At 43.6% G+C, this 12,654-nt stretch overlaps 1 protein-coding gene across 2 annotated transcripts in view; it reads left to right on the top strand.

Annotated features, from left to right (window-relative positions):
- Positions 1 to 2,376: 2,376 nt before the first annotated feature.
- The window catches only part of LOC148507963 (NACHT, LRR and PYD domains-containing protein 3-like), a 39,373-nt gene continuing 29,095 nt past the window's right edge, over positions 2,377 to 12,654 (top strand). The window contains exons 1-6 of one of the 2 annotated variants that reach the window (XM_088445080.1): positions 2,377 to 2,742; positions 4,462 to 4,567; positions 6,281 to 6,386; positions 9,192 to 9,290; positions 10,868 to 11,038; positions 12,382 to 12,549. In XM_088445080.1, the coding sequence (XP_088301206.1) occupies positions 9,277 to 9,290; positions 10,868 to 11,038; positions 12,382 to 12,549 (353 nt within the window). In that variant the 5' untranslated portion in view covers positions 2,377 to 2,742; positions 4,462 to 4,567; positions 6,281 to 6,386; positions 9,192 to 9,276. Of the gene's footprint in view, positions 2,743 to 4,461; positions 4,568 to 6,280; positions 6,387 to 8,131; positions 9,291 to 10,867; positions 11,039 to 12,381; positions 12,550 to 12,654 lie in introns of those variants that run through there. The other variant, XM_088445081.1, reaches the window with a different exon arrangement.

Raw genomic sequence — 12,654 nt, forward strand, 5'->3', positions numbered from 1 at the left:
ATGTTATACAACCCTCATGTAGAGTATGTTATACAGCCTCCATTTACCATTATATTATATATGTCCCATCTGTCAGCTGGTTATACAGCCTTCAGTGATAGGATGTTATATAGCCTCTAGTGTCCTGCATGTTATACAGCCCTCATGTAGAGTATGTTATACAGCCTCCATTTACCATTATATTATATATGTCCCATCTGTCAGCTGGTTATACAGCCTTCAGTGATAGGATGTTATATAGCCTGTAGTATCCTGCATGTTATACAGCCCTCATGTAGAGTATGTTATACAGCCTCCATTTACCATTATATTATATATGTCCCATCTGTCAGCTGCTTATACAGCCTTCAGTGATAGGATGTTATATAGCCTGTAGTGTCCTGCATGTTATACAGCCCTCATGTAGAGTATGTTATACAGCCTCCATTTACCATTATATTATATATGTCCCATCTGTCAGCTGGTTATACAGCCTTCAGTGATAGGATGTTATATAGCCTGTAGTGTCCTGCATGTTATACAGTCCTCATGTAGAGTATGTTATACAGCCTCCATTTACCATTATATTATATATGTCCCATCTGTCAGCTGGTTATACAGCCTTCAGTGATGGAATGTTATATAGCCTGTAGTGTCCGGCATGTTATACAGTCCTCATGTAGAGTATGTTATACAGCCCCCATTTACCAGTATATTATATATGTCCCAACTGTCAGCATGTTATACAGCCTTCAGTGATAGGATGTTATATAGCCTGTAGTGTCCTGCATGTTATACAGTCCTCATGTAGAGTATGTTATACAGCCCCCACTTACCATTATATTATATATGTCCCATCTGTCAGCTGGTTGTACAGCCTTCAGTGATAGGATGTTATATAGCCTGTAGTGTCCTGCATGTTATACAGTCCTCATGTAGAGTATGTTATACAGCCTACATTTACCATTATATTATATATGTCCCATCTGTCAGCTGGTTATACAGCCTTCAGTGATAGGATGTTATATAGCCTGTAGTGTCCTGCATGTTATACAACCCTCATGTAGAGTATGTTATACAGCCTCCATTTACCATTATATTATATATGTCCCATCTGTCAGCTGGTTATACAGCCTTCAGTGATATAATGTTATATAGCCTGTAGTGTCCTGCATGTTATACAGCCCTCATGTAGAGTATGTTATACAGCCTCCATTTACCATTATATTATATATGTCCCATCTGTCAGCTGGTTATACAGCCTTCAGTGATAGGATGTTATATAGCCTGTAGTGTCCTGCATGTTATACAGCCCTCATGTAGAGTATGTTATACAGCCTCCATTTACCATTATAATATATATGTCCCATCTGTCAGCTGGTTATACAGCCTTCAGTGATAGGATGTTATATAGCCTGTAGTGTCCTGCATGTTATACAGCCCTCATGTAGAGTATGTTATACAGCCTCCATTTACCATTATATTATATATGTCCCATCTGTCAGCTGGTTATACAGCGTTCAGTGATAGGATGTTATATAGCCTGTAGTGTCCTGCATGTTATACAGTCCTCATGTAGAGTATGTTATACAGCCTCCATTTACCATTATATTATATATGTCCCATCTGTCAGCTGGTTATACAGCCTTCAGTGATAGGATGTTATATAGCCTGTAGTGTCCGGCATGTTATACAGTCCTCATGTAGAGTATGTTATACAGCCCCCATTTACCAGTATATTATATATGTCCCATCTGTCAGCATGTTATACAGCCTTCAGTGATAGGATGTTAGATAGCCTGTAGTGTCCTGCATGTTATACAGTCCTCATGTAGAGTATGTTATACAGCCCCCACTTACCATTATATTATATATGTCCCATCTGTCAGCTGGTTGTACAGCCTTCAGTGATAGGATGTTATATAGCCTGTAGTGTCCTGTATGTTATACAGTCCTCATGTAGAGTATGCTATACAGCCTCCATTTACCATTATATTATATATGTCCCATCTGTCAGCTGGTTATACAGCCTTCAGTGATAGGATGTTATATAGCCTGTAGTGTCCTGCATGTTATACAGTCCTCATGTAGAGTATGTTATACAGCCTCCATTTACCATTATATTATATATGTCCCATCTGTCAGCTGGTTGTACAGCCTTCAGTGATAGGATGTTATATAGCCTGTAGTGTCCTGCATGTTATACAGTCCTCATGTAGAGTATGTTATACAGCCCCCATTTACCAGTATATTATATATGTCCCATCTGTCAGCATGTTATACAGCCTTCAGTGATAGAATGTTATATAGCCTGTAATGTCCTGCATGTTATACAGTCCTCATGTATAGTATGTTATACAGCCCCCATTTACCAGTATATTATATATGTCCCATCTGTCAGCTGGTTGTACAGCCTTCAGTGATAGGATGTTATATAGCCTGTAGTGTCCTGCATCTTATACAGTCCTCATATAGAGTATTTTATACAGCCTCCATTTACCATTATATTATATATGTCCCATCTGTCAGCTGGTTATACAGCCTTCAGTGATAGGATGTTATATAGCCTGTAGTGTCCTGCATGTTATACAGCCCTTATGTAGAGTATGTTATACAGCCTCCATTTACCATTATATTATATATGTCCCATCTGTCAGCATGTTATACAGGGATCGGTATGATTTACCGCCGGCTGCATGGCTGGCGGTTCAAATCCCGACAGCGGCAGCCCGACATGGGTGAAAATCCCGAACGGTGATTAAGGTAAGTAACCCTAATCTTCTTCCCCCCCTTAATCCTAACCCTCCCTTACTGGTACCTAACCCTAATCCCCCCTCTAAGTGCCTAAACCTAACCCCCCCTTCCCCGCTGCCTAAACCTAAGTCTCCCGGGAGGGTACCTAACCCTAACCTCCCCGCGGGGGTGCCTAACCCTAACTCTCCCTTCCCCTAGCCTAAACCTTACCCTCCTGGGGAGGTGTCTAACCCTAAGTCCCCCCCAGGAGCCCCTAACCTAACCCGCCCCCCCCCCCCCCCCCCGCGGCTGGCCGCACCTGGCTTACCTTCGATCGGGATGCCGGGCTTCGGTCTCCCGGTGTAGGTAAAATGACAGGCGTCGGGATTTCAACGCCTGTCATTTAACCCTTGCCGGGATTAGACAGTCGGGAAGCCGGTGGTCGGGATTCCGTCCGTCGGCTTCCCGACTGCTTACACAGCCTCATGTGATAGGATGTTATATAGCCTGTAATGTCCTGCATGTTATACAGCCCTCATGTAGAGTATGTTATTCAGCCCCCACTTACCAGTATATTATATATGTCCCATCTGTCAGCATGTTATACAGCCTCCAGTGATAAGAAGTTATATAGCCTGTAGTGTCCTGCATGTTATACAGTCCTCATGTTGAGTATGTTATACAGCCCCCACTTACCATTATATTATATATGTCCCATCTGTCAGCATGTTATACAGCCTCCAGTGATAGGATGTTATATAGCCTGTAGTGTCCTGCATGTTATACAGTCCTCATGTAGAGTATGTTATACAGCCCCCATTTACCAGTATATTATATATGTCCCATCTGTCAGCATGTTATACAGCCTTCAGTGATAGGATGTTATATAGCCTGTAGTGTCCTGCATGTTATACAGTCCTCATGTAGAATATGTTATACAGCCCCCACTTACCATTATATTATATATGTCCCATCTGTCAGCTGGTTGTACAGCCTTCAGTGACAGGATGTTATATAGCCTGTAGTGTCCTGCATGTTATACAGTCCTCATGTAGAGTATGTTATACAGCCTCCATTTACCATTATATTATATATGTCCCATCTGTCAGCTGGTTATACAGCCTTCAGTGATAGGATGTTATATAGCCTGTAGTGTCCTGCATCTTATACAGCCCTCATGTAGAGTATGTTATACAGCCTCCATTTACCATTATATTATATATGTCCCATCTGTCAGCTGGTTATACAGCCTTCAGTGATAGGATGTTATATAGCCTGTAGTGTCCTGCATGTTATACAGCCCTCATGTAGAGTATGTTATACAGCCTCCATTTACCATTATATTATATATGTCCCATCTGTCAGCTGGTTATACAGCCTTCAGTGATAGGATGTTATATAGCCTGTAGTGTCCTGCATGTTATACAGAATTCATGTAGAGTATGTTATACAGCCTCCATTTACCATTATATTATATATGTCCCATCTGTCAGCTGGTTATACAGCCTTCAGTGATAGGATGTTATATAGCCTGTAGTGTCCTGCATGTTATACAGCCCTCATGTAGAGTATGTTATACAGCCTCCATTTACCATTATATTATATATGTCCCATCTGTCAGCTGGTTATACAGCCTTCAGTGATAGGATGTTATATAGCCTGTAGTGTCCTGCATGTTATACAGTCCTCATGTACAGTATGTTATACAGCCTCCATTTACCATTATATTATATATGTCCCATCTGTCAGCATGTTATACAGGGATCGGTATGATTTACCGCCGGCTGCATGGCTGGCGGTTCAAATCCCGACAGCGGCAGCCCGACATGGGTGAAAATCCCGAACGGTGATTAAGGTAAGTAACCCTAATCTTCTTCCCCCCCTTAATCCTAACCCTCCCTTACTTGTACCTAACCCTAATCCCCCCTCTAAGTGCCTAAACCTAACCCCCCCTTCCCCGCTGCCTAAACCTAAGTCTCCCGGGAGGGTACCTAACCCTAACCTCCCCGTGGGGGTGCCTAACCCTAACTCTCCCATCCCCTAGCCTAAACCTTATTCTCCTGGGGAGGTGTCTAACCCTAAGTCCCCCCCGGGAGCCCCTAACCTAACCCTCCCCCCCCCCCCACGGCTGGCCGCACCTGGCTTACCTTCGATCGGGATGCCGGGCGTCGGTCTCCCGGTGTAGGTAAAATGACAGGCGTCGGGATTTCAACGCCTGTCATTTAACCCTTGCCGGGATTAGACAGTCGGGAAGCCGGTGGTCGGGATTCCGTCCGTCGGCTTCCCGACTGCTTACACAGCCTCATGTGATAGGATGTTATATAGCCTGTAATGTCCTGCATGTTATACAGCCCTCATGTAGAGTATGTTATTCAGCCCCCACTTACCAGTATATTATATATGTCCCATCTGTCAGCATGTTATACAGCCTCCAGTGATAAGAAGTTATATAGCCTGTAGTGTCCTGCATGTTATACAGTCCTCATGTAGAGTATGTTATACAGCCCCCACTTACCATTATATTATATATGTCCCATCTGTCAGCATGTTATACAGCCTCCAGTGATAGGATGTTATATAGCCTGTAGTGTCCTGCATGTTATACAGTCCTCATGTAGAGTATGTTATACAGCCCCCACTTACCATTATATTATATATGTCCCATCTGTCAGCTGGTTGTACAGCCTTCAGTGATAGGATGTTATATAGCCTGTAGTGTCCTGCATGTTATACAGTCCTCATGTAGAGTATGTTATACAGCCTCCATTTACCATTATATTATATATGTCCCATCTGTCAGCTGGTTATACAGCCTTCAGTGATAGGATGTTATATAGCCTGTAGTGTCCTGCATGTTATACAGTCCTCATGTAGAGTATGTTATACAGCCTCCATTTACCATTATATTATATATGTCCCATCTGTCAGCTGGTTATACAGCCTTCAGTGATAGGATGTTATATAGCCTGTAGTGTCCTGCATGTTATACAGTCCTCATGTAGAGTATGTTATACAGCCTCCATTTACCATTATATTATATATGTCCCATCTGTCAGCTGGTTATACAGCCTTCAGTGATAGGATGTTATATAGCCTGTAGTGTCCGGCATGTTATACAGTCCTCATGTAGAGTATGTTATACAGCCCCCATTTACCAGTATATTATATATGTCCCATCTGTCAGCATGTTATACAGCCTTCAGTGATAGGATGTTATATAGCCTGTAGTGTCCTGCATGTTATACAGTCCTCATGTAGAGTATGTTATACAGCCCCCACTTACCATTATATTATATATGTTCCATCTGTCAGCTGGTTGTACAGCCTTCAGTGATAGGATGTTATATAGCCTGTAGTGTCCTGCATGTTATACAGTCCTCATGTAGAGTATGTTATACAGCCTCCATTTACCATTATATTATATATGTCCCATCTGTCAGCTGGTTATACAGCCTTCAGTGATAGGATGTTATATAGCCTGTAGTGTCCTGCATGTTATACAGTCCTCATGTAGAGTATGTTATACAGCCTCCATTTACCATTATATTATATATGTCCCATCTGTCAGCATGTTATACAGGGATCGGTATGATTTACCGCCGGCTGCATGGCTGGCGGTTCAAATCCCGACAGCGGCAGCCCGACATGGGTGAAAATCCCGAACGGTGATTAAGGTAAGTAACCCTAATCTTCTTCCCCCCCTTAATCCTAACCCTCCCTTACTGGTACCTAACCCTAATCCCCCCTCTAAGTGCCTAAACCTAACCCCCCCTTCCCCGCTGCCTAAACCTAAGTCTCCCAGGAGGGTACCTAACCCTAACCTCCCCGCGGGGGTGCCTAACCCTAACTCCTAACTCTCCCTTCCCCTAGCCTAAACCTTACCCTCCTGCGGAGGTGTCTAACCCTAAGTCCCCCCCGGGAGCCCCTAACCTAACCCTCCCCCCCCCCCCGCGGCTGACCGCACCTGGCTTACCTTCGATCGGGATGCCGGGCGTCGGTCTCCCGGTGTAGGTAAAATGACAGGCGTCGGGATTTCAACGCCTGTCATTTAACCCTTGCCGGGATTAGACAGTCGGGAAGCCGGTGGTCGGGATTCCGTCCGTCGGCTTCCCGACTGCTTACACAGCCTCATGTGATAGGATGTTATATAGCCTGTAATGTCCTGCATGTTATACAGCCCTCATGTAGAGTATGTTATTCAGCCCCCACTTACCAGTATATTATATATGTCCCATCTGTCAGCATGTTATACAGCCTCCAGTGATAAGAAGTTATATAGCCTGTAGTGTCCTGCATGTTATACAGTCCTCATGTAGAGTATGTTATACAGCCCCCACTTACCATTATATTATATATGTCCCATCTGTCAGCATGTTATACAGCCTCCAGTGATAGGATGTTATATAGCCTGTAGTGTCCTGCATGTTATACAGTCCTCATGTAGAGTATGTTATACAGCCTCCACTTACCATTATATTATATATGTCCCATCTGTCAGCATGTTATACAGCCTCCAGTGATAGGATGTTATATAGCCTGTAGTGTCCTGCATGTTATACAGTCCTCATGTAGAGTATGTTATACAGCCTCCACTTACCATTATATTATATATGTCCCATCTGTCAGCATGTTATACAGCCTTCAGTGATAGGATGTTATATATCCTGTAGTGTCCTGCATGTTATACAGTCCTCATGTAGAGTATGTTATACAGCCCCCACTTACCAGTATATTATATATGTCCCATCTGTCAGCATGTTATACAGCCTTCAGTGATAGGATGTTACATAGCCTGTAGTGTCCTGCATGTTATACAGTCCTCATGTAGAGTATGTTATACAGCCTCCACTTACCATTATATTATATGTGTCCCATTTATCGGCATGTTATACAGCTTCCAGTGATAGGATGTTATATAGCCTGTAGTATCCTGCATGCTATACAGTCCTCGTTTACCAGAATATTGCATATGTCCCATTTATCAGCATGTTATACAGCTTCCAGTGATAGGATGTTATATAGCCTGTAGTGTCCTGCATGTTATACAGTCCTCATGTAGAGTATGTTATACAGCCCCCATTTACCATTATATTATATATGTCCCATCTGTCAGCATGTTATACAGCCTTCAGTGATAGGATGTTATATAGCCTGTAGTATCCTGCATGCTATACAGTCCTCGTTTACCAGAATATTGCATATGTCCCATTTATCAGCATGTTATACAGCTTCCAGTGATAGGATGTTATATAGCCTGTAGTGTCCTGCATATAATACAAACCCCATTTACACATATATTACATATGTCTCATCTTTCAGCATGTTATATAGCCCTAGCATTCCCGCTAGGCTGTTTCAGCAGGACGCCGCTTACTGCCTGATTTTAAAAGGGCACACTGTATGGGCCAAGAGATTCTTATCTGCCATCAAACTGTATATTTCTATGTATGCATGTTAAAGTGGTAAGATGCACCTTGCCCTTATGGAGGCACTTCGCTGATCACAGCCCCACCTCTCGCACCTCTCCCTGTCCCCACTGTACCACCTCTACATGGGCTGCAGTGTCCCATGGGGGGAAAAAGTAGGGGGGGTAGCACTGTGAAGAATGTGAATAGATGCCATACGCCTGCGCACGGCATCTATTCACAGTGTGGTGAGAGCTTGGGGCCAGCCCAGCATCTTTGTGAGTGCTGGGCATGCCCCTTAAAGTAATGGAGAGACTGCATGATGCAATGCCACACCCTTCCCTAAGAGGCCACGCTCCATTTTTCAGCACCCTCTATCTTGATCAGGTGTCTTGACCTGCCCTATCAAGACCCGAGAATGAACATTACAGCCCCTATTTATAGTATGTTATACAGCTCCATTACCAGTATATTACATATGTCCCATCTATCAGCATGTCCTCCAGTGATTGGATGTTATATAGTCTGTAGTGTCCTGCATCTTATACTGCCCTCATTTATAGTGTGTTATAAAGCCTCTAAATACCACTATATTAAGTATGTACCATCTGTCAGCATGTTAAATATACTGCAGAATAATACGCCAATGTGCAACACTGTATCTGTGTGTCCAGCCTGGCACAGCCCCATGTCTCAGATTAGCAGCAGTCTATACTCACCTCCCCCACTGCTGCCACCAATGACCATTCCTGGTATCAGCCAGTGTTCCTGAGACTGAAGCCTAATGGCATGCCTTTGAGCATACTATAGATTATAGAGAGAGAGAACAATAAATAATTGTTCTCACAACATAATCGATGCTACCCAGCATATCTTTACTGTGCTAAAAATAAAAAATGTTTACATATCAGAAGATATAATTTCAAGTATATCCTTTAACTATCACAGGTCACAATCATCAAAATGTCCGTGGTCTAAAGTGTACACGATACAGTATCTTGGTTTATGCATCACGGTTTAATTTAATTAGTTACAGTAAATTTTGTTTTATGTGTGTGCCTTGTTTTCCCGCAGCTTCGTGGAATGCAAATTTCCCAGAAAAGAAAAGGACCAATATTGGGAAGGGTACAGTGTATTGGAGTTGTTCAGGGCGTGCCAGATGCAGAAACTAAAGTAGGTAGTCTATACTGTATTACAAGACAGCATCATTTTTCACAGTCTGACTGGTATTCTAGTGAAGTGCCACATATTACGGGACATACCACACTCTGTTTCAAGTTGTGCGGGTGACCAGTAACCAGTACACCTCTACCCCCAAATCCGACTATCAATGCCAAGGTAGATACACAATAGCCACCTCTAAATCCCGACTTAGACTTCTCTTGCGCTGCTCACCTTCTCTCTGCCCCTTCTGACCAGAATACTCCAACCTTCAGTCTTTCAAATGCGATTTTAAAACCCAGCTCCCCAATATAGCCTACTCTACACCATCCTACTCCGCTTCCACTACAGGCCCTATCTGAAATGTCCTCTTTTGCCCCATTAGCCCCTATTATCTCTGCTCTTCCCCTCCCTTTTGCCTCTAAGCCCTCATGAACAGGGCCCTCTCTACCCGGTGTCTCATAGCTGCACCTCCTTTGTCTATCTCAAATGCGTTCATTGTTTTTATATATAACTTGTATTTGTGTGTGTATTTTTTTTTTAGGGTTATTTTGTACGTGTATTTTCTGCTTAATATTGTACTTGTCATTTTCACTTAATTTGGTATTCTGTTTAGTTTGCTTTTATGTGATTTGTTTGCTGGCTCACACATGCTGCAGACTTTGTGGAGCCTTACAAATTATATTCATCAGTAATGATGCGCAGCATCTTTTCAGCAAATTTCCCATCAGATGGAAGGGAGGGTATGGGCTGTACAATGCAGTCACGTACTTGTTCACTTTACCGGAATTGTAAATTTCTTGTAGAGTTCCACGAACTCACGGAAGAGTGTGGAACCCACCCGCTTCCTGCCCCATTTCCTAGTGTAATCGGTAGGTTGGAGGGGTGTTGATGTGATCTGAATGCAGTGCCATGATGTGCGTTGTGGGTGGGGCCAAATTATGCATATTGCCTGCCCTCCCCCAATAGCGCCCACCTCCACCTTGCATCCAGGAAGTCTCCCCGAGACAGAAGATTTAAAGTCGGCAAGCATGCTCTGATACCTGACCAGAGTACATTCTCTCCTATAACCTAGTCTAACGTAGAGGTCTTCACTTACTTCCTTCTGTTCTACTATCATTTAGCATTGTTGTAGATCTTCGGGCAGAAGCAAGCTGTCTCTAAGACAATTTATATCCTCATGGACCAGTCTTTCTTGGTATGTGTTATATTTGTGTTTTGATTCATTTCAGAAAGTGCTGACTGTGTTTAGAAGCTTTATTTCAATCAAAGAGTAATAATAAATGCACCTGCACTTCATGGAAAGTCACTGTGAGGTGTTCTGAGGACACGTGATCCTTTACTGATCAGTACTCTGGGGATACGTGACCCAGCTACGCATCTGACTAGCCTGGGCTTTATTCGATAAATCGCTACCAATTTTTTTTTTCAGTGGCAGGCAGATACTGTACAGTCTAACAGCGGAACTGTGCACCAACGATTGTGTCTTTGTCTAACCTTTATTTTTCTGTCAGCGATGACGTCATGCTGAGAGTGAGGCTGTAAAATGATAAGAAATGACCTAATGCAGATCCCTCATCTCTCATCAGGTTGCGGCGTTGTGGTCTCACCTCCTCCTACTGTGATGATCTCCGCTCTATTCTGATGACAAATTCCTATCTGATGGCACTGGACCTGTCAGAGAACAACCTGGGGGACATTGGAATAAAGACTCTGTGTGACGGACTGAGTCATCGAGCCTGTTACTTACGGGTACTTAGGTAAGACCTGTGTTAGTAATTATATAGCTGTCCTCTCAGTACAAGGTGTAGACCACACAAGTGACTACTATAATATCCCTTTATGTCATCAGAAAGGAGTTTAACACTTGGGAATGCCACACCTATACAGGATGTCAATGCTTAGGATCCCGGCGATCATAATACTTATGCTGACAGCCCAACAGGGTTAGGATACCGACACCTGTCAGTCAGTATCCTAACCCTCCACCTTTTCCTACCTCTAAGGTAAATTGAACCTCTCCTCTAGTGCCTATATCTAACCTCCCCCTCCCTCACCCTAAAACTATCCCTCCCCCCTTAGTGCCTAACCCCAACCATTCCCCTAGTGCCTAACCATCCCCCTAACCTCGCTACCTACCCTTCAGGATGCCAGTGCTGGGATTGTCACAGATGTCAAGATGACTGGCACCGGCATTCTGAGCGCCGGAATCCCCGCGGTCGGTATTATGACCGCATCCCATTCTGAGGCCACATGATGTTTTAATGATTAATACTCTAAACCTGGGTACACACTATATGATATATTGCGATCCGTAATGGATCTTAATGACCATCGTATAATGTGTTCCTCCAAATACACCCAATTCATTGTTTGATGAATTGGGAGGTCGCATCTTCCCATTTGATAGATGTGCTGCACGATACAATGTAGTTACGTTAAGCATGTAACGATATATTGCATCGTCGTTTGGCGGATCACGCATTATATCTTGACATCACATCGCCGCATTGCTGGGTCGGCACATCATTGAGGTGTGTACCTAGCTTTAGTGTACCTAAACCTAACCTCCCCCTCCCCGCACCCTAAACCTAAACCTCCCTCCCCGGTGCCTAATCCTAACCGTCGCTCTAGTGCCTAACTTTAACTCCGCACCCTAACCGTCCCCAAACTGCCGATACTTACCTTTCGGGATGCCGGTGGTCGGGATTCTGGTGCCAGGATCCCGACACTGTCGGGATTTTGGCGCCGGTATTTAGATAATTGGCATCCCGCACGCCTGGATGCCAACTACATCCCCCGTAAGGATATCCACGTTTGACTTAATTAGTAGCCAGTTTGATCGTAACATCTGTGCACAAGCAGAGATTTTCTTAAAACCTTTTGCTTTAAGTGCTTTAAGGGCAGATATAAGGGCAGGGTTTGGAAACCCTGCTCTAATGAGAAACCTACAGATTCACCGATAGACAGTAAGTGAATAACTATATGATCAGCGACCTACAGCCTAATTTCCACCATTTTATTCAATCAGTGATGACGTCACGTAGTTTGAGGCTGGGAATGATAAGAAATGACCTCATGCAGATCCCTCATCTCTCATCAGGTTACAGCACTGTGCTCTGACCTCCTCCTGCTGTGATGATCTCCGCTCTGTTATTACTACAAACCGCTCTCTGATCACACTGGACCTGTCAGGGAATAATCTGCAGGACTCTGGAGTAAAAGTGCTTTGTGGACTAGGATGTCAGCCTCGTACCCTACAAGAACTCATGTAAGAAGGTCTTAGTATATAATTATATAGAATTGTTCTCTCCGTGTAAGGCATAGATGACCTAAGGCAAAGTACATAGATATGACCTGCTATCATTTCTGTAGG

The sequence above is a fragment of the Taudactylus pleione genome, unplaced genomic scaffold (genome assembly GCF_031769625.1).
Source record: "Taudactylus pleione unplaced genomic scaffold, aTauple2 ptg000377l, whole genome shotgun sequence".
Lineage (NCBI taxonomy): Eukaryota > Metazoa > Chordata > Amphibia > Anura > Myobatrachidae > Taudactylus > Taudactylus pleione.